The 22,581-nt window shown below is 41.5% G+C and overlaps 2 protein-coding genes across 2 annotated transcripts in view; one reads left to right on the top strand and one right to left on the bottom strand.

Moving 5' to 3' along the window:
- Positions 1-1,350: 1,350 nt before the first annotated feature.
- Positions 1,351-16,351, bottom strand: AMDHD1 (amidohydrolase domain containing 1). The gene is made up of 9 exons (XM_069491357.1): positions 16,101-16,351; positions 13,098-13,204; positions 11,552-11,616; positions 9,828-10,105; positions 8,239-8,464; positions 6,809-6,933; positions 4,106-4,199; positions 3,373-3,533; positions 1,351-2,298 (listed from the first exon to the last, which is right to left on the bottom strand). Exons 1-9 carry the CDS (start codon positions 16,235-16,237, stop codon positions 2,211-2,213), a joined length of 1,281 nt encoding a protein of 426 aa, XP_069347458.1. The 5' UTR covers positions 16,238-16,351; the 3' UTR covers positions 1,351-2,210.
- A 407-nt stretch (positions 16,352-16,758) lies between these two features.
- CCDC38 (coiled-coil domain containing 38) overlaps positions 16,759-22,581 on the top strand; it is a 42,710-nt gene continuing 36,887 nt past the window's right edge. The window contains exon 1 of the mRNA XM_069491353.1: positions 16,759-17,094. The gene's annotated coding sequence lies outside the window, so the exon portion shown is untranslated. The remainder of the gene's footprint in view (positions 17,095-22,581) is intronic.

The raw sequence follows: 22,581 nt of genomic DNA, 5'->3' as shown, positions 1-22,581 counted from the left end.
TGCCAAGCCCAGAGTCAGTTTGGAAGACTAATACCCAAGGGCGTAGGGATGCGTTTTGGCATGATTCATGTCATTATCTAACCATCTAGCGCATGCACAAAATCTCATACATAACCTAAACATTTTGAAAAAAGATACTTTTCATACTACTTTAAACTTGTGTCTCATTTTGGGGTTGGTCACTGGATGCATTTCTTTTTATTAAACTTTATATTAATCTCATAAATAGCATGATAAGTTTACCTTTTTGGTTACTTTTGTTTACAGTATTAATTTATTAAATGTAAACATTGAAAAGATACACCCCCCCCCAAAAAATTGGAGGACGTCAGTTCAGAGGCTAGACCTGTTTAGTCTAAAGATGGTCCCGTTCCCTTTGCTCAGTGATTAGTTCCAGAAAGGGCTGGGATTGCCATTTTGGGTCAATGGGACAGAGAAGAGATTTGTTGGGGGCTTCTGAGAAAACGTTTTCTCTCCTGAGAGCACCAGAAGCCATTTTCCTTACCTCCTGTTTGAGCTGGATGAGGAACACAGAGCACCTGTGGCTGCTGACAGCCAGGTAGACCCAGGGCAGAATTAGCCTTGGACTGATGCATCCCTGGAGGAAAGCGGAGGGAGGGAACGAATCATTGAGCTGCTGGATAAACCCATCGGGAAGCCTGCCCTACCTCCGAATTTCCACTAGTGAGCTAATAAACTTCCCTATTTTTTAAAGCCAATTTCAGTCACGAGTTTTGATACTTGTAGCCGTGAGCATCTTACCTAAGACAGCAGCTGTGTTTGGGAGGGGCTGTGCCAGGGCTGTGCTCTGTCAACTCTCACATGTGGTCCTTTATCAAGGACTTTCCATCTACTTGGGGACATTATGGCAATTACGGTACCCAGTGTGTATCCTTGAGGAAGGCAGGGCAACTTCGGTGCTATTGGATCATCTGGGAGGCCTCCTAGAAGAGGTGACTGAGCTGCGCTTTGCAGGATGGGAGTCCTGTGTCCCAAACTCCCACCATTGACTAGGGGACTGGTCACAGGGGAGGCATCACCCACAGTGACCACGTGACCCCCAAACTCCTTCAAGACTTATTCAACAACACTCACATGAAGCTCCAGAGATCCCAATGCAGTGACAACAACGTGCAATGTTACCCTTAACCTTCCAGTGCGGGGGATTTTGAGTTGATTTATATTGAATACAGTAAAGCCTCATTAATTCAGGCTCTATTAACCTGAAATTGGTGATAAGTTGGATAGTTAATGTTTACTTCTCAAATCATTCCTTCATAAATAGGACAAAGTTTGGTAATATACTTGTGATTATAAACATTTAAAAAGATTTCAAATAAACTCACATGGTTTTAGAAACAACAATTTATATGTAAATAATTATCCAGTCTTTACAAATAATTTTGTAATTTGTTCATTTCCTAAACAACTCTAATAGACAACACTGCTGATCTACTTTCAGGCTGAAAGGAAACAGCAATGAGGGTGACAGCAAATATTTATTGGGAGCTGGTAATGTTTATCCATTTGTAATGTCAAGAATCAAACACATAAAAACAATTTCCCCAAAAATTACATTAACAGATGTGGTCAAAATAGATCCATTACGGGAAGGCCCCTAAAATGCCAGGTCTCGAACCCGGTTGGTTGTAAGTGCTTTATTGCTGGGGTTGAGGGACATTAGCAATGAAAGGGGACACCCTTTACCAGGAAACACTAATTCATTTGAAGAGCATCTAGAAAGATAATCTATGTGAGGGAAAGAAATATTTTTTGCTTATTAGAAAAAGCTATATTTTAGCTTCATTGGGGCATATCACTTGGATTTCCTTCTATACCTCAATGTTCTCTAAATAAAGTTTAAAAAGTGCAATTTGAAATGTGGACACAAAATGAAAATTTCAAGCCAAGTCTGCTTTTCCCCACAAAGCCATTTTTGTGATATCCCAGCATATTAATCTGCAGAATATTTGTGAAATAATTTAATGTTTTATCATTATCGTCACAACAGTTTACCTGTTTAAACATCCAGGTGCGCATGTTAAATTAAAATAAATCAATTGCTTGGGTTTTCCGAGTAGATTAACAAGACATTGAAATATATTTAGGTTTAAGTGACATAATTCTGATAAACTACTAAGGTGTGTTAACTTTTTAATATAACTGTATTGACTTATATAGTCAAAGAGTCTTCTTTCTTTTCAGTGCTATCATTTTTTATAGATGACTTTTCCTTTAGCTATAACATATTCAATTAATTCCTGATGGCCTCCAAACTGGTATATCAAATGCTCCCATCTAGAAAGAAATCAAACATTACTTCAGTGCATACAAGTCAAAATTATCACTTTAGCAATAAATACGAATTTTAAAATGCATTCTCTAAATATTTCTTTATACCCAGTCTTTGGTATTTAGACTTTCTAAAAAACAGCTTAGTGGTCTATGATAAATCAAACATTGTTTAATAGTATTATTTAAGTACTTGATCTTAAAATAGTTGCTTCATTAAGTGATACACAACGAATGGGAACAGCAGCATGATATTCAATAGAGGGAGTGGTTTCCGACCCTGGAGAGTAGAATTACGGGGCCTCTGTCATCTGTTGGACGTGAGGTTCAAAGGCTGCGATGGGATCACGAAGTTCAAGAAGCCACAGGACTCACAAGTTTTGGGTTTAGAACAAGATGACCCAAATTGTCACAGTGGAGGCCCCAGTGGCAACAGACTGTGGGTGAGTGAGTAATAAGAAACCAGTAACAGGAAAACTAAGTTTAAGCTTTTGGGATCCAATAGGTATAAGAAGACAGAGGCAGGATGAATCAGAATCAGGGTGACAAGCCCGAGGTGGGAGCAAGCTTTAGGTCAGAAGCCAAACCGACAAACAAAACCACATGCCAGAGGGCACAAGCCCAAAGTCCAGGTAAACAGACCAGGAAGCTGGAAATCTATGCAAGACGTCAGACGGACGAAGAGACCGGAAAACACGGTCCACCCAGTAGTTTAGGACCTGTAGGTAGACTCTCTGGTTGGAAAGGGATCAAGACAGGAGATTGGGTACTGTCTGAGTCCAGACAGAGCCTGACGCTAATAATTAACAAGTAAGTAACAAATGGCGATTGCTACTTATGATATTTCTCAACACAGCACAACAAATACTGGCAATTAAGTGTGTAGGAGGAACTGGCTCAACTGCTATGGGGAAATCCAAATTTCCATATAAAGGTTCTTATGCATCGAACAAGATTCCTTTATTACAGAGATTGTGTATTTAATATTTATTTACAATAATTAGTGGAAAAGGGATTTAAACCTCCTATACATGTCACACTGGGCATAAAATAAAAGAGCTAAGTCGGGAGCACACTCACCTGGACGCATTGATGACAATGAGATCGCCCTGTTTGCTGACTTCCAAAGATCCATGCGTGTGAGATTTTCCCAGTGCATAAGCTGCATTGATGGTGGCCGCAGCCAAGGCCTCAGGCATGGACATCCTCATGTTTACACAGGCCAGATGCATGACCATTGGCTAAGGAGGGAGGAGAAAGGTGTTGGAGGAAAGTGACAAACCGCTGTTGCTACTTAGGACATTTCTCAACACAGCATAACAAATAATGGCAATTAAGTGTGCAGGAGGAACTGGTTCAATTGCTATGGGAAAATCCAAATTTACATAAAGATTTTTAGGCTTTGAAAAAGATTTCCTTATTATAGAGATTGTGTATTTAATATTTATTTACAACTTTTCAAGACCACTTAGTGTCTACGATAAAGCTTACCTCTAACCTTACTTACTCAAACCTCGTATGTACAGTTTATGCTATTTTCTGGAGAAACAATTGGGTTGTTGTAAAACTGCACTGCTCAAAGCCGAATCAGAAAATAATGCAAATAGCAGCGCCCCTCCTCTCTCTATGCCTGGGGGCATTTATGTGGTGCAGAAAAATCCAGTTACACTACTGTCTGCCCCTTTTTTCCCTTGTGTCACAGAAAAATAATTTTAGATATTTTATACATTTTAAGCAGCTAGTGAAATATTTTTAAATTATTTATATGTTTGGTAGATACTCTGCTCAGAAAGGCACATGAAAAAATAATTACCATTGAAAAGCAATATGCATTAGGATTGAAATCACTGCCCAGAGCAACTATTACCCCTTCATCTAACATCTTCCTGGCTCGAGGCTGCTTCAGTCTAAGGGGAGAAAGAAAATATGTCAGTCTCTAGAGTTGGAACTTTTGCAGAATAGATGTTCAGAAGGGAAGAGCGCTTGAGACATCCAACTCCTTCATGATCTGGAAGAAGACACAGAAACTCCAGGTGAAGTGATTAGTGGTGGAGTTAGACAGAATCCCAGGACTTGATTTTTATCATTCTGCTTTTGAAATTATTTGCATAGGACTAATTTGTTTAATTTGTGATTGTTTATCTAGGCCATCTTTATATATATCAAGACATTCTTGCTAAAGGAGAAAATTATAACTTACAAATGGCATTTAAATTTTAAAAATTTAAATGTTTTTAATTTTTTTAATTTAAATAAGCTTTTTGTCACTATCAAATTAAACAATGAGTTTATAAAATGCTATTTTTATTTCCATTTTGCAATTTTCTATTCACATCTCTCTCCTTCTTTTTTTTTTTTTTTTTTTGGTTTCAAACATATTTTTGCTAAAATCTTGAAGGCCCAAGCATTTAATGTGTAAAATATTGTGCTTCCTCCTGGATTAGGCATCTCCCTGACCTTCCTGGCGAAATATTCTTTATTCCTTAACGTACCTCAAAAGTTATGTCAGAAATGAACAAAGCCTAAAAACTCATTAATGCCATGAGGACAGATTTTAATTCAGTAATAACTATTGCAATAGGGAAAAGAGCCCAGCAGAGATGATTCTTGCCCTGGGGCATTCCTAGTCTGTGAAAATTTATAGGACCACTTAAAATAATGTTTCCCACCTAAGACAATGTATGAGAAGTCGTGGGTGAAGCAGAGTTAGAGAGTGAGGAAAGAGTATAGCTTCAAATTTTCCAGCAAGGCATTATGATGGCCCCTCCTCCCCTTCTAAAACTATTTATGGGTAAAAAAAAAAAAAAAAAAAAAAGAAAGAGACTATAAAAGTATTAAGGGTACTCCACAAAAACTAAGGTGACTATTTCCCGAATAAATTTAAACATTATATGTGAATATACATAAAATACATGATTAAAGGAAGCCCTTAACTGGCACAAGACAGTGGTTATTCTGGAAATACAAAGAGTCAAGAGAGGGTTCAAGGTCTAGCAGGAGGCCCTGCAGGTCCTTCCATTGGAGAGATCAGAAAAATACAGGAACAGAGAAGCCAGAGAGAACATGTGGCCTTCTCTTTGATTGCCCTTGTTGTCCAAACAGGATGCTGAACCTACCTGTGGCATTGGCAGATGACAGCCTCCACTGGCATAGGAACCAAGTTCAGATTTTTAATGCTGAACTTCCCCTTGGCACCACAAACTCTCAGATTTTTGCTCCATGTTAAGTGATTTAAGGCGAGTTAAAGAAAGTCTTTTTTAGTTTTTTGTAAAAACTTATTTCTTGAGTGGTGAAAAATTAACCAAATTAAATACTGATTAATAAGTTAGATGGATGACTACTGAGACTTGAAAGAAAAGTAGCTAGTTATACCAAAAACAGTTATTGACATTTCCTGATTATAGTCTACATTGTGTCTACTATTTTAAATTAAGAGAGCAGTAATGATGATAAAATACATAATATTATACATGTGTATCTATGAAATCATAAGTTTGAGAAAAGCACTGAAATATTCCCTTTTCTCTTCTAGAAGTTACTTGAAGCCTGACTTTACCCAACCTCAGCACAATTCATGCTTTGTTGTGGGGAGCTATTCTGTCCATTGAGGGCTGTCTAGTGGCAATCCTGGTCTCTACCTGCTAAATGCCAGTAGCATCCCCTCATTGTGACAACCAGAAATGTTTCCAGACATTGTCAAGTGTCCCCTTGAGGGATAAAATCACCCTGGGGTTGAGAACCACTGTCCTAAAGCTGTAACTGCAGAGAATCGCACCCCCTCCCCAAGAAGATCATGAGTTCTGGTCACACTGAAAGCACCTAGTCCTAAGGAGAAGATAAACTTCCTCTTGAAAGCTCACCTCCCAGACCACACTGTTGGCAACTGTCCTGTAAGTAGTACAATGGAAAGAGCCAGAAGATCTCAAACCTTATATTTGGTAGAAATAGAGCAATGACAGTTATAAAAGATGGACAACGTGTATTCAGTGTATAGAGCACATTTGGCAAAATCTCTGGGGAGATGCACTTATATGTCTCCTCTTTCCTCCTACCCCCAGGATTTATGAGGATTCTGCCAGACAATTCTCATACCCATTAACATCCTCTTAGAAAACAGCTCATTCAGATTCTGAACACTGCTAACTATCTCTGAGATCTTATGCATATTTTTAAAAGTATAGATCCTATTTCATTATTTCTAATTATAAAAAAGAATGCATACTGAGTTTTTTCATTGGAAATTCCAAAATCTAGGAAAAAGAAAAAAAAAAGAAGAAAACACCTTCCTCAATAATCCCACCACTCAAAGGCAATTTGAGTCTAAGCTCCTTCCTCAGGGTAATTCATTTATGAACACCATTCCAGGGTTCATGACATCTTCCTGAGCCAAGTTTTCTTTATGTGCATTTTTAAAGGATTTGTGATGGCCATGAAATATTGTTTAGGCACCTTGGAAGTCTGTGTCTTCACAGCTTGTACTTGCAGCTCGTGGGTCTGGGGTGGGAAATGACCTTACCTCAGCATGTAGGCTGTGGTGGGCAGAAGGACAGCAGAGCACCTGGCCGTTGCCATGGCAACGATGCCTTCATCACTCACTTCTTCCAGGTGACTGATTGCCTGGGCTCCCAGTTCAGCCCCGAGCTATGCAGAATGGGCAGAAAAGGAAAGACTTAACCAACGGCAACAATACATCAATAAAGTACCATTCAATTGTTTTTCCTACAAAGAGAAATAGCATTTTATTATTAAGAGTTCTTGTCCACGCTTGAAGCTGACTCGGGAAGCGGGGGTGGGGAAGGGAGGGATATATACCTACATGATGGGTGCAACGCGCACTACCTGGGGAACAGACACGCCTGGAGCTCTGACTTGGGGGGAAAGGTGGTACATGGGCAACGTATGTAACCTGCAATTCTGTATCCCCCATAACAATAAGATGAAATAAAAAAAAAAAAAGATTTCTTGTAAACTAACTCTTATAAGCACAATCCCCCAATGGGTAAAGAGTTTGTAATAGGCATTCATTTGAAAATTAGATGGTGTGCTACTTCAAAAACTATTCTTAAACACAAATGTTGCAGACTTTTTCTGACACAGAACATTTGATGAATCTTATGGATGAGAAGTGAGAGAAGTGGACCTAGAGAAATTTAGGAGAATTGGGAGGACGTAGTGGTTGGTTGGAGTGTGGAGGTGAGGGGGAGGATGTCATCAAAATGACATCCAAGTTTTGGACTTGAGCAATAGACAATGGTGTCATTCACTGGACAGGAAATACAGGACAAGATTTGGAAGTGACTTTGAGATCAAGTTGGACATATTGTGGTTGAGACACATATGGGGTATCTGTATTTGTATTTATGCCCCAAGGGCAATTGTTTATTTATGTCCAGGGCTTTAGAGCAGAGATATCTAGACTCCCAACTGCAGAGACTTTGTCTACCCTACTGCTGAATTCTCAGTGCCTGGAACAGGGCCTGGCACACAGTAGACACTGGAATATTTATTGAAAGGATGAGCAAATGAATGAATCTGGGCAAGACATACAGATTTGGAAATCATCCTGTGGCTTTTCTTGGTGTGCTCCACCAAAATTGATCTGAATCAAAGAAAGATCCTAGAAGCTACATGTAAAACCAACAAACTATGCCATCGTGGCTTTGTATGCCAACCAAAATATGTTGTAAACTTAGTAAATGAGATCACAAAGGTACTTCTTTTTCTACTAATATCACCAGTAGATAATAATAATAGCAAACAATCAGCAAAAAAGTAAGTTTTTAACAGAGGTCAGGTTTTCAAGGCTCAACCAGACCCATCTGCACATTGCTCAATGAATTTCCCCACTCTTTATCTTTTTAGAAGGCTTTGAACAAACTGAGTTTTCCATAGCATGAATGCACAAGAGTGAGTGTTGACAAAGGGAAAACAACAGGTCAACCATACCTCAGCAGCCTTCATTGGGTGAAGTTCATCCCCGTGGAAGTTAATCTGTAACCCTGTGTCTTTTCCACATTGAAGAATCCTTCTGGTGCAATCAAGGTCAAAGACCCCCTTCTCACAGAACACATCTATATTGTCAACATGTATTTCCCCTTTTCTGCCCAGTTCCTTCAGCCTTGGGAGGTGGTTATTGATGATGTCATCAGTAGCTTCAGTAGCAGATTTTCCCCTGAGAGAAGAAAATGAGATTACCATGGGCAAATATATATAATGGAAAAGGTGTTATTTGTACTTTGGAGAACCTGAGAAACGGCATAGGTGAATGACCTCAAACCTCAGAAAGGCAGAGAAAGAATCAAAGCTAAAACTCAGGTCTGTTAACAATTGGGCCATGCCTACACAGCTGAGGTATCAACAAGACTTCCATGTGCAATGACCCTACTACACACAGAGACTCAGATATTTCAACCATTCTAGAACATCTACATTGCCGATGCCAGCAAGGCCACCTGGCTGAAAACCTTAATCTTCTAGTCAGGAACACTGAGAGGGCACCTTGCATTCTTCTCTGACAACCCAACTGTGGTTCCCTTACACACCCTGCCTTTTTCTTTCTCCATGTTTCCTGGAGCATCTGCCTTAGGCTTCCTGTCACACCATCTGGGGCCATGGTGGAAGAGGATAGTAGTAGGCCCTGAAATTCTCTCTCAAATTCCAGGGTGATTATAATTATATGTTAGAAAGGGCTTGGCTTTTGGAGTCAGACAGACATGGAGCTCTACCAGTTGCTGGCCGCGTTACTTTGGAGACGTTCTTTAGCTGTCCAAATTTACATCCCAAAATTTAAAAACTACATATAAAATAAATTTAAATGATTAAATTTATAAATTATGTTTGTTAGTCTGTACCATTTACATATGTAAGTTTCCAAAGGTTAAGACTACACTAAGACTTTGGAGATACCCTGTGCGTGTTCAAGTCCTGAATTTCTTTTAGATCTTTCAGTTAGTTCCAGAACCAGGAACCTTCCTATCTAGAAATTCTAGGACCAAAAGGAACTTTGGATGGATAAGATGGAGGCACAGAAGCAGGCAGAGTTCGCTATAGTAAAGCCATGTAGGGGAAACGTTTTAGATAAAGAGAAACCTACAAAATATTTACAACAGTAAAATAAAAATGCTTGCTGTTAGGTAAGCAAACAGATGAACAAAACAAAAATAAAAATCCTTTTCAGTCACCTAGACTCCAAGATTTGATCTGTCTCCTAAGGAGTGTTACTAGTAATTTCTAAGGTGCTTTTATGCTAATTGATTATGATGGGAAATTATTCCAATGAATATCTGTAATTTTAAAGGACCTACGAGGGGCCATTTCTTTTTGCTAACCAAAGGAGCTTGAAACATCTCTTCTTTCATCACTAGAGGACTAGCAAACCGATGGGTCTTTCTAAAACCACGTGTGTGAGATGATTGGCCATTAGAATCAGAATGTCTTTCCAAAAGCTTCTACTGGTCTCCCTGCAAGAGCTAAAGTGCTGCCCCACTGCAATCTCAATGCTCTGCGCTAAACGCGCTCGCACAGGCGGAGGTTACTTGGGCACTGAGTGAGCCCCGCAGTAAGTGGCCGAGATGCCGATGTCCAGCTCCCGCCGGGCGCGCTCAATCACGCGCAGCATCTTGAGCTCGGTGTCCAGGTCGAGGCCGTATCCGCTCTTGCACTCCACCAGCGTGGTGCCGGCCCGCGCCATGCACTGCAGCCGCTGCCGGAAGGAGCGGAACAGCTCCTCCTCCGAGGCTTGGCGTGTGCGCTCCACCGTGAAGTTGATCCCTCCTCCGGCCTGGTGAATATCCATGTACGTGGCTCCTGCCAACTGAACACACAGCTCGCCCTTAGGCCGGGGAAATGCCAGGAGGCTGCACGCAAGTCTACGGAACCTACCTCCAGGGGTGATACTAAAAAATGATTAAGAAGCGATAGGGCACGGGCACCATCCGATCAGACTGGAGAGGGTGCCGGGACGCACAGTCCTGGAAACCCCTACTCTGCCGGCCGCTGCATTGTGGGGAGCTCTGGAGGTGGTCCCAGGAAGGGACTGGAGTCGCAGAGGTGGGAGATGTGGTGGGTGGGCATTTGGGGTCTAAGGGTAGCTGCGATTAAAAACTGGCAAGGCGTATTTCAATATTTTAACAACTCAATCGGCCGCCAATGGGTTCTAGCTAAGGCTCAGCCCTCCCTACAGCCTTAGCAGGTTTGAGAAAACAAAGCTTAGGCAATTTGGGGGACCCCATTGCAATTGTTCAAATCTCCACTAAAGAGGCCCAGGGCAGTTTCCAAGTCTCAGTATTTGGCCACCAGAGTTTGGAGCCTGACCTTTGTCACTCAAGCAAATAAAGAGGCTCTTCCTGGCGTCCCGCTGGGCTCCAGTTACTCTGGGAAGCAAGGAGTGTGGCGCACACAAGGTCTGCAGGGCTGGGGGGTTGCCGAGCAAGAGTTCTCATCTGGGTCCTGCCACCCTCCATGTGGTGACCTTAGTGAAAGCCTTTCCTTTCTCTGGACCCAACTTCCTCCATTTATATAATGAGAGCCTGGACTTCAAATCCCTAAGGTTGCTTTTGGCTCTAAAATTCTGCGATTTAATAAAATATTCTTTAAAAAACAACTCAAGTTTATTGAGGAACATACATGATATGTGAAGAAAAATTTTTTATTTTTCTGAAATAAGCTGATTTAGCTGCTAGGATGCACATTTTTTTTTTTTTTTTTTTAAACAGTGTGAAAATAGCCTCCCACCAGGGACTTAGGAGTTGACTATGGCTAACGTATAACTAATACAGACTATATTTTATGATTCTTAATGTCTTATTTTTCTGAAAAAGAGAACAATATAAGACATTTTATTGTTGTGCTTAGTCATGTATTTTCTCTAGCTTGACCGAAAAGAATGGCGATTTTCAAACTGTTTCTTGGAGCCCTTTCAAAGGCGACTAGAGGTAGTGATTTGGAATGGGGTGAAGGAAATAAGAGAAATGAATGAATGGGCAAGGCACTCAGCTCTATTTTAAAAGGAAGATTCTGCAGCTAAAGTTTTTCAAAAACTATTACACTAAAAATGAGTACTAGCCCTGTGCGTAATATAAAGACCTGGGGCATTATCAAGAAGTTTTGTTGTCATTTGTTTGCCATATCCAGGCAAGTAAACATATCCATTAAAAAGACAAGTCGACTTATGCTGCAAAGCCTGATAGCCTACTGACTCTTTAGAAACAGACTTTCTATTTGTGCTTTCTTTTGATTTGCCATTATTCATCACAGTTACCTTCATTGCAAACTCGTGAACTCTTTCACCAGCCCATACTGGATGTGTGTGTGCATCCACCAAACCTGTAATCAATAAATCAAGTCATCTTAAAGTTGACAAATAGAAAGCACTTAGCTAGCAGGCAGACTCTACCATGCTGCTCTTGGGAAAGCATCATGGTGGCCATCCAACTTGGAGAAGAGTGAAAGAAGAAAGATTTGTCTCTGTGGTTACCTGACCAAGAGGAAACAAGACTGCCTTGCTGGTCTGGAAGGCTCTAACGAAGGAGGTGATGCAACATGATGAAAATATCCCTTAAAGATGTAGCTCCTTTTGCTCAATAAGTCCACGCTCACCCAAAGCTTTTAAATTAGTCAAACCCAGCAGTTGAACAAAACCAAGGACTGTATCACCAAGGAACAATCTGGGTGTGAGAACAGAATAATACAACCCCTCCAACTCTGAGAAGGGAAAATAGGAAATCAGAAAGATGAATCTGTCTTCAAGAAAGAAATATATTTTAATTAAACAGACTATAAAGAAAGCACTTGCAACTTTTGTTTTTCCAGGTACAATTCAGTAAAATGTGTCTTTCCAGAATATTTAAAATATCTTATGGATTAAATGGCTCTTTAATGGTTCTGATTAGACTAAAATCAAAGGTCCCTGATTAGATTACTTTCTACTATATTCTATTCTACTCATAACATTTCATCCTGACTTTGTCTCCTGACTCCCAAGATCCAGAAGGTAGAAGGTCTGTCAATGTGTACAGTAAACATTTGAAAAATAAAAATTTTATATAAATTCTATATAAAAATATATTAAAATACATACTTTACAAAAAGTTTTATATAAAATAAAATATAAAGTTCCTATGTTTGTGTAGAATTTAAAATTTTTGAAACTTGTTTTGGGTGATTACAAGAAGTCATACAACATAGATAATATAGGAGATGATGGTTAATACATGGATTCTGTTGTCAATCATTTAAGATATAAGTGAACTGCAGTGAAATCTCTAGGGTACTTTTTTTTTTTTTTCATTTTCTGAACTAGAGCTGGGTCCTTTGTTTCACACCCTATACAATATTAGAGTATTTCTGGTATTAGGGACAGCAGCTACCCTGTTTGCCTCCCCTAAGCAATGAATTATAAAGTTTCTTTGTTTTCAAACCTAACACAACACAGCTGGTTTCTCTTCAGCCTGGGACTGGGAAGAAGTGGAGTGAATGAATGAATGGGTCTGATTCCCAGCTTGCCCTTTACCTCGTTAGCAACCTTGGGTTAGTATATTTCACCCCTAAGCTCATTTTCTAGCCTGTAACATGTAGATAATGACACCTCCCACACTGGGCAGTTAGAAGGAAGGATTCAACATGAAATCTTGTTTGTAAAGCAGCTAGGCATTCAACAATAGAAATTCAATACATAGAGCTATTATTAATTTTTAGTATTCTTGTGAGACCCTATTTAAAACAAGCTGCCGCTCTTTCTCTATATGTTCCTAGAGCAACTGTTCAAACTACTTTTAGAACTTTACTGAAAAAGAGGTAGTAAGTACCTGGTAGGATACATTTCCCGGAGCAGTCAATTCTTTCTTCGAAAGTTTCTTCAGAAAATTGTCTTTGGATAGCATCGGCAGGACCAATAGCTTTTATAAACCCATCACTGAAGAAAAATCAAGAAATAATTATTAAAGTTTGGGGAAATCTTGTGAGAAATCTGACTAGTGATTTAACATATGTTTTCGGATGCCTTGATGTCAATGAGTCAATAGGTATTGTGTTTCCTTCTTGAACCTGAGTCTTTGGAAAAGTGACTCTAGACATATTCAAGACAATAAGTCAAATCATGTGTAGCAGAGATTGCTGGTTATTCCCCAACATCAATGTTCCCCTTTCTCACAGTACTGGAACCCTATGTTTTAGCTGGACACATAACCACCCAGAATAAAGACTCCATTTCCCAACCTCCCTCAGCAAGGTGTGGCCGTGTGACTAAGTTCTAGCCAATAATGTTGCTTTCCCTTCCTATTTGACTGGCTCCACATAGACGCCATATTAGAGATGGAGCAGGATCTTGGATCATGGGGTGACTGGGAGAAAGTGGGCCGCACACCATAGAGCACGGCAGGAGGAGCCTGGATCCTGAGGACCCCATGGAGACCACCATCAACCAGCCCTGCATTCCTACATCAGGATTTTTACATAGGAGAGAAATAGCCTTCCATCTTGTTTCAGCCACTGTTAACTTGAGTCTTTGTCACTCGCTGCAAATTAGTGTTTCCAAAATTGAGATCCAGGGCTATAAACCAGAGAGCTGGAATATGCAGTGAAAAAACAGGCGATAAGGGATTCAGCCATGGGACGGAAGTGGCTGGGGTAACCTGAGGGAAAGTAAGAGTGGAGGGGCAAAACCTGGATGAAAAGGATAGATATTACAAAAGGAAAAGAAATAATGACTGTAGCGGTTATGGGGAGGACAAATTTAAGGATAGAATAAGAAATTAAGCTTCGAAATTTAGTATCCTGGTTAATACAATTTCTTCATTACTAACAGTTTTTATCTCGACCAATTACATAATCCACCCAATGTGCAGTGACTCTGGTGGCAAAAGGAACCAGCAGGATTAGAAATTGACCTTGAATAGGAAAGGACAAAGAGCATACTCTTACTCAGGATTATTTTTCTCCTCTTCTCTCCGAACTGTGTCTCACTTGGCACGAAGCTATATTAACCAGGAGCCACAGGGCACAAGGTCTGACAAACTATTCCATACAAAGAGTTAATGACTGACACTGCTTTCGGTGGGGTTATTTGTGTTGTAACAAGGTCAAACCTAAGAAATCTCTAACATCCTCAATTTGCGTGGGAGGAGAATTTTGAGGGCACTGGGTCCTTTTCCTGACCCCACTAATCCTATGCTTATCCACTTTCCAAGAACATGGTCTCTCATTCGTTGGTGGATTCCTACTTACGTTTGAACAAAGTTTATGTCCCAGGGCAGTTATTGAAGGAAACTAAGTAAAACCATTCCCCCAAAAGTGTTTTTTTTTAAGGTAGCCATTAAAAATTACAAAGATATATATTAGTGCTATGGTGAGATTTTCACTATTTATTATTAAAAATAATATATGCATTTTATATGATTCTATTTGCATAGGAAAATATCTGAGAGGAGAAACACCGAAATGTTGGCATTAGTTCACTGAATGATGGGGTTTGAATGATTTTAATGATTTTTCCTCCTTTTTGTTCATCTGTATTTTCTTTTCTTTTCTTCTTTCTCTTCTTTTTTTTGAGACAGAGTCTCACCCTGTCACCCTGGGTGCAGTGGTGTCCATCATCAGATAATCACCAGATAATTATGTCAATTCTGTACTTTATTTTGCATGTGTTTAAAACAGTGATGATAGCAAGTGAAAATAAAAAACAATCCAATCCTGTACCAAACTAGTCATATTTGAGTGGCAAAGTTCTGAATGTTCTTGCAAATTTATTTTAATGTAATAAATCCAACAAATTCTGAGAACCACGCATAATAGACTCAAATCAAAAAACCACCTGCCAGACCACAAGTCAACTCCCTCCTTTCTCTTTCTCTGTTTGACGTGGTTTTGATGTGAACACCGAAAGAGTGTATCTTGGAATCCAAGACTTCACGTTGGCAGCATTTCTGCAAGTTTTATAGATATTTTGGTCTCAACCTAGGTAGATGTTTCTCAACTTTCTAAGCAAGTTTTTAAACAATTTTTTATAGTAACTCTAGGAATATTTTCATCCCTTTATTAATTAAAAACAAACCCACCCTAAGTCCCCTAAAAGCTGGGCTCTCACACAACCCTCAGCTGCTCCAGAGAAGCGGAGGTCAGTCTGTGCGACTCTGACCCATCCTGTGCAATGACCTCATCTAAGCCCTTTTCCTACCCCAGGTCTCCCTCTCACAGTTTGGCTGTTCTTTTATTCACGTCTGGCAGGGAGGCAGTGCAGATGGTTATGAGAACACCTCTTTTTCTCTGGTGGCCAAATCTTGATTTCCTGTCACTCAAGGCCATCCCCATCTACATGCTTTCCGTGGTTCTAAAGCTTCAGGGTACAGACCACGGGGATGTGAGGGGTACTTTTCTAAAATTAAGGACTCAGAACTCCACCTCCAGAGATGCTGATTCTAAAGTGGGGGTGGAGGTGAGTCAGAAATTTGTCCTTAAGAAAATAATCACAGGTCATCCTGACAAAAGTGGACCCCTGGCCGCACTTCATGAAGCACTGGAGAGAACCCCAGCCCCTTCTGATGGTCGGACAATGGTATTTTACAGGCGAGGCGGGACTTGATGCCCCCTAAAGGGACGTTCCATTTTGAGCGCTTTTTCCCCCCCACGGAATGACAACCCAGAGCAGTTGAGCGTGTCAGCACCGGGCGCCCGAAAGGCTGCCCTGCCAGTGTCTCTCTCTGTGCTGGGAAGCTTTTACCGCGCTGTTTCCCTCTACAGTGCACAAGCTAGAGAAAGCGGCAAGCCCTGGCCTCGGCTGCCGGGTCCCCCACCCCGCGCGCCCGGCCACTTACGTGCCGACCACCAGGCTGGCGCCCTCCAGCACCGCCAGGCTGCGCCCCGCGCCCCCAGCCAGGAAGCGCTCGCCGCGGGCGCACACCAGCACCACCTGCCGCGCGTTCTCCAGCAGGAGGCGGTGGCTGCTCGCCATGTCGCCGCGGGTCTCCGAGGGGCCCAGGGCTCGGCCGCGGGCGGACGGCAGAGGAGGACACGGGCGGCCGATAGCGCAGCGGGGCGGCGGGGTGGGGCGGGGCGGGCGCTCGCAGCCGCCGCCCTGCGAAGCGGCGGAGGAGGAGGAGGAGGAAGGCTCGCCTCCCCCAGCCGTGGCGACACGGCCGCGGCAATACCGAGAAGACTGGCAATTAGTAATAAACCTACTAATGGAAGCCCCTCTTTTTTGGTCGCCTTGTCACATTCTGGGTAAATGAGGTAGAGATTATTGTCTGTTTTTCAGATAAGGAAACTGAAGCTCGGAGAGGTCAGTGTGGGTGGTGTCGATTATGTGGCCATGCGGAAGGGGGTCGCGGAGGAGCGGGGGCGCCCGGAACGTAAGGGAGTGATGGGCGGGAACTTCTGCCAAGGGGCACGGGTGGGAACACGCGGGTAGAGCCCGGGAGGGGCAGACTGTGGTGGGAGGGGACTTCCGCCCAGGGCCAGGGCGGGAGCCTGGAGACAGGGCCCCTGGAGAGGGCGCAATGACAGGCACCTGTGCCCAGGGTCGCGGAGGTCCGCAGAGGGCACGTGGGGGTGCGAAGGAGGGGCTTGAGGTGGGGGGTTGCTCTGGGGTCCGCGTGGCCGCGAAGCAGGGTGGCGGGTGCCGCGCACTTTTCGGTTGGCCAGCTCCGCTCCGGATCCGCTACCTGACGGTCCCCGGGATGAAGGGGAACCCGGGCGAGGGAGGGTAGAGCCGAGACGACAGGATCGATTGGCGCCTCCGCCCACCTGCCCCACCACGCCTTCCTGAAGGATAGATAGGTTGGAACCGCTCCCGGATTCAAACTCGTTGAGGTAAAACGGGTCTCAGCTCGGTGTCCGCCCCCCGCAGCCCACCCCAGCTGTACCTGGTGGGATCTACAAGCCGGAGACAGAATCACGTTGAAGGAAGAGGGTCTGTAATTCTCACCCACGTCTCTTCCTGCCTGTCATTTGCTATGAAAACACTGGCAGGCACCGGCTTTTGTTTTGACTTCCTAATTACTTTCTTTTGTTTATACACTTTTATTAGAAACTCTGTGTTAGGGCTTGTGGAACGTCCAAAGACAGGAAAGGCACTTTCCCTGCCCGGCAAAGACTTTACAATCGAAAAGAAGGTAGATATGGATGCAAATCATACACTATAAAAGCAGGCAAAGCCTGCAGAACCACAAAATATAAAAGTAAGTTAATTTAGTGTCATTTTAAAGCCATTTAAAAATCTAGAACGGAAAGCAAAACTCCTTTTGATGACCACAATAAATAAGAATATATTTTGGTTTCGTGTTATGGCCTATGAAAGAGAGAACAGGTAGAAAAGAGAGAGGAAAGGGAAAAAATTGGAAAAGAATTAGACAATTTAATGAAAGAGACCCTAAGGGGGAAAAAGAAAACCATCTGAACATGACTTACAGCTCAGATACACAATCGTAAACAGATGTGTGCTGGCTATACAGAGCTTTGAAAAGTTTACACATATATGTTATATATATAAAAATTTAAGTATATTTAGTAAGGTTATATATAAATATATAAGAAAAGTAGAAATAGTGGGGAATAGAAACATGTAAAGTCATTAATCATAGAGAAATATTAAAATTTTATTTTATGAAAATCTCTGCTAAAGATAAAATCTGTTAGATTTTGCAATTATAAAGCTATTTGCAGATTTATGCAATTATAGGTATAAAGGATGGGTGGAAATTATATTAGATTATAATAGAAAAATAGAAGGTTTGGGGGTTCAGTAAGCTTGTGTTGGTCCCACTTCTGTTACTAATGAGCTGTTTGATCTTGAAAAATTTACTTACAGCAATTTCCCTAAGCTTCAGTTTTCTCATCTTTTTTTTTTTTTTTTTTTTTTTCTGACAGAGTCTCACTCTGTTGCCCGGGCTAGAGTGCTGTGGTGTCAGCCTAGCTCACAGCAACCTCAAATTCCTGGGCTCAAGTGATCCTCCTGCCTCAGCCTCCCAAGTAGCTGGGATTACAGGCATGCGCCACCGTGGCCAGCTAATTTTTTCTATATATTTTTAGTTGTCCAGCTAATTGCTTTCTTTTTTTTTTTTTTTTTTTTTTTAAGTAGAGACGGGGTCTCGTTCTTGCTCAGGCTGGTCTCGAACTCCTGAGCTTAAACGATCCACCCGCCTCAGCCTCCCAGAGTGCTAGGATTACAGGCGTGAGCCACCACACCCAACCCAGTTTTCTCATCTTCATCATGGGAATAATTGGCTCTGCTTTATGGGCTTGTTTGAGCTTTAAATAAGATAACGTAAATCACTTAGCCCAGTGCCTAGCTCTAAACAAGTAATAGGTATTATTATTAATAATACTATTAATTTATTTTAATCCTGATATTTGTCTTGCTGTTCAATTAAAGATTAGATTTCAGCCAATAGTACTAGTTCCTCTCCTGACTTCACAGAAGGTACCATGTACTTAAAGCTTACAAGTTCTTGCCAAGTTTAAAATAAATTATATGTCTTTTTAATGGGCATTTATATCTGTGGGTGAACTGAATGCATCTGATTAACAGTCCAGATAGACAGCATTACCTGAGAAGCCCCTGTAACCAAGAGGTTTGCAGAAGCAGGAAGGATGAGTGGATTTCTCTACCCCTTGGTTACTGTTCAGTAATTATAGAGGGGTAAGGATAACACATTTTTCCTTAGTAATAACCAACATCCCTATAGCAGGTCTTAGATTTCATATGATCTGACTCACATTTGCTGACTCCTTTCCCCTATTCTTCCTTCCTCTTGACCTCCAGTTATTATTTTCACTTTGCAAAAGGGGCAGTCAGAAATGTCAACAGAAAAGTCCACAGAAAATAGTTAGCCTGACGCCATCAGTGCCTAAAGGTCAAGCTGAAAGTAGTTTCCTCATCCTCATGCTGTGCTTCTGACCCAATCAAAAGAGGCAGGTCCTGGAGCAAGCCAAGGACCTAGTGGTTCCTGGCTTTCCAGTAAACAAACAATTGCTAGCTCTGCTCTCTCCACGTCCTCTCCAAGGACACAGTTCACAGCCCTTGCTCCTAGTGTTTGTCCAAGGTAGGTGGGGAGGAGGTGGGAAAAAAAATTTGCAAGGCATTGGGTCTAAGAGAACCTGTCTAAATCCTCATAGGCATGTGGGAGAAAAACATAGCTTTTAATCTCATATTGAGATAATCTGGAAATCCATTTTCATTGGGTGTAAAGAGGGTTGTGAAAACCAAACACAAACTGCTTCGAATAACATCTGCTAGACAGTGTTCTTGTTAGCTTTGTTTAGAATTGGTCTAGAACTTTAGGATTGGACCTTATAGAACTCTACTCTTCTTTCTCCACTTCCCTGGAGCTTGGAATATTAAGAATCTGAACAAAGGTGAGCCAGGTCCCCTAAATTTGCACTGAGATAGCTTGTAGATTCCTCTCAAATGACCAGGCTTTGAGAACTCTGATTGGGGGTTTCTTACGAAAGCTAGTTGTCAGTTATGTCCCCATTCTTCTCAAATGCTGGTGGTTATTCACAAGACAGTGGACCAGAAAGAGGACAGATCTGGACAATATCTACTCTGCAGAAAGTATAAGTGATCACGTCTCCATCAGCCTACAATAAGCAGGCACTTTATATACATTAAGTGTTTGAAAATTGCAGCAAGCCTGTAAGGAAGGTATTATTATCTATACTTGGTGCCCTGAGCTTAATTCTCTAGGCCTTAGAGAAAGCATTGGTACAAGCCAGAGGCAGGAGTCAAACCTCTCTGCCCCTCAAAGGCCCAAGATCTTTCCACAGTGCCATTCCTACTGCCTCTGCGACAATACTCATCAAAAGATCCAACTTGGTGACCACATATAATTGCATAAATGTTACAAGAATTAACTAAATCAACCAGCATGGTGTTCACTTGGGAGAACAATATATTTTATGCTCATGTCTCTCTTTGTACATATAATCAATATCTCAAATTTAACATGTTCCAACCTGAGTCTGCGATCTTCACAACCACCCCCACTGCCTTCTCTGTCTCCATTGATAGCAACTCCATCCTTTCTTCTGCTCTTCATCTTGTACCCCACATCCAAACCATAAGCCAGTCCTGCAGGCTCTACTTTCAAAATATATCTAGAATGAGACCATCTCTCACCACCTCCATTACTATCCTAAGGGACCCCTTGGTCTCCTGCCTCCTAGAGGCTATAGCCTCCTGACCGGTCTCCCTCTGTGACCCCTCATCCCTTTCTACTGTCTCTTTTCAGCTCAGCAGTCAGAGTGATTTATTGAATGAATCTCCATTTCCCTGAGTAATCCCAGAGCCCTGACGATCTCAAACTTCTCTCTCTCTCTCCCCCTTGTCCACCGCGCTTATATCCCACTGGTCTCTTCACTGTTCTGAAACACACCAGGCATCTTCCCGCCTTAGAATGCTCTTCCCCACGTGCCTGCACTCCCATGGCACTTACTGTACAAAGGCTGGAGGTGTTAACTTGCCTCAAGGAAGGCTTATCCCTTTTGAAAGGTGAAGAAATTGAAGTGTGAGGGGCATAAGGACAGTCCATGCTCTTCATCATTTAGTCTGTGCCACCTCTAAAGAGGAGTCACAGAGCAGTCACACACCACCATTTTACATCCCTGATATTTCTTGGCTCTTTATAATTTTCATCTCTTTGAAGTTGGATTTGAACATGTATTTGTGGTGTGAATTTTCAGGCATTTGCTATGTAGTCTGATTACATTTTCCCTGGCTTTCAGTACATTTTCCCTCGCTTTGTTTAGCCATCCTGCTATTTTTATTTTGCACAACAAAAATGTTCATGGCCTTTGACTTTTTTTCCGATTGGGAAGGGAACTTTATAATCCCTTCCTAAGAACAGCTGGTTCTCTTGCTCTCCCGCCCTGCCGTTTTTTCCACCAACCCTTCATTAATTAGTAGAGGGATTCACGCATATGAAAGTAGGGAAGTATAACAACTCCCAGAAACTGCTGACTGCGTTTACGTGTTCTCCGAGTTATGTAAGAGATGGAATTAGAGCAGACACCTGCTCTTAGCAGTTGGCTTAGAAAACAACAGAACTTCCAGTTTTTCTGTGAATGAAAAAGTGCTAGAACCCACAGATAAAGATGCTCATTGCAGGTAGACTTTTAGGCTAAAGAGAATGGGAGTTGGGAGGGGAGTGCATTTATTATAAATAGAAGGAACCAAGGAGCAAAAGGGTGACAAGCAAAAGGTGAGTAGAATCCTAAGGTTGGGGATGAGTGCAGAGTGTAAAATTAAGACAATCTACTCATCTTTAGTATTAGCCATCCAAATTCCAAATGCCTACCAAACCACAGATCATGACCAATTTTCCACCAATCCTTTTCTAGCTATCAGAATGAACGTAATGCCTGTGAAAAAATCTTCAGTCATTTGAAAAAGTATAATGTCAATGCTATAGGTTTTTTATTAATTTTTTCTCTTTTATAAACTTTGACACAATTTCTCTACTCTTTTTCATCTTTGTTTTTGTAATCACTGGAACTAAAATCACATGCTAATTATCATAGTAAATATTAGGGCATAATAAATAGCTCCTCCATTCTGAGTCAGTCTGTAAGCCAGGCACTCGCTTGGTTAAATCTGTTGCCTCCCTGAATCTTCAAGAAAACCTTAAGAGGTGGAACTGCTGTGCCCACTTTAGGGCATAGGAACCCGAGGCTCGGAGATACTAAGGAATTAAAATGTAGGCTCCGTGAAGACAATGGTTTTTGTTCTTTTTTTGTCTTTTTAAAAATTGCCCTGTCTCCCACCCCTAGAACAGTGCCTGACACACAGAAAGTACTCAATAAATATTTTTTGAATGTTAAATGAACTTGCTCACACATCTGTAAATGCCAAACCAAGATTGAAAACCAGCCATGTCCACGTCAACGTCTGTGTTCTTAATCACCTGCTGCTGCGCTTCCGGGACATTTAGCTCCTAAACGTGGCTCTCTGAGATTACTGAGGCAGAAATTTAAGTGGGCAGCCCAAAATAGGATGTATTGTCCCATTGTTCCTGTTGTGGGCACACCTTTTTATATACTCCTGAGTATCCTTTATCCCCCAAATGAGTATACCTTTATTATTGTTCTCATTGTAACAGTTACAGAAGCTCACTGAGAAATTTGAATGATATGAAAAAATATAGAAACCAGGGCAAGATTAGGGTGAGGCACTTGCCTCAGTCACAGAATTTAAGGAGGAGACAAAAAACTCAGTGATCAAAATAAGCAATATTTTAATTTGCTATTTTAAAAAATAAAAATTAATCCAAAAAATCCATGATGAACAAAATATCAAAATTA

The sequence above is a fragment of the Eulemur rufifrons genome, chromosome 16 (genome assembly GCF_041146395.1).
Source record: "Eulemur rufifrons isolate Redbay chromosome 16, OSU_ERuf_1, whole genome shotgun sequence".
NCBI classification, from domain to species: domain Eukaryota; kingdom Metazoa; phylum Chordata; class Mammalia; order Primates; family Lemuridae; genus Eulemur; species Eulemur rufifrons.
Note: the sequence above shows the minus strand (reverse complement) of the source record. Positions and strands in the feature narration are given on the sequence as shown.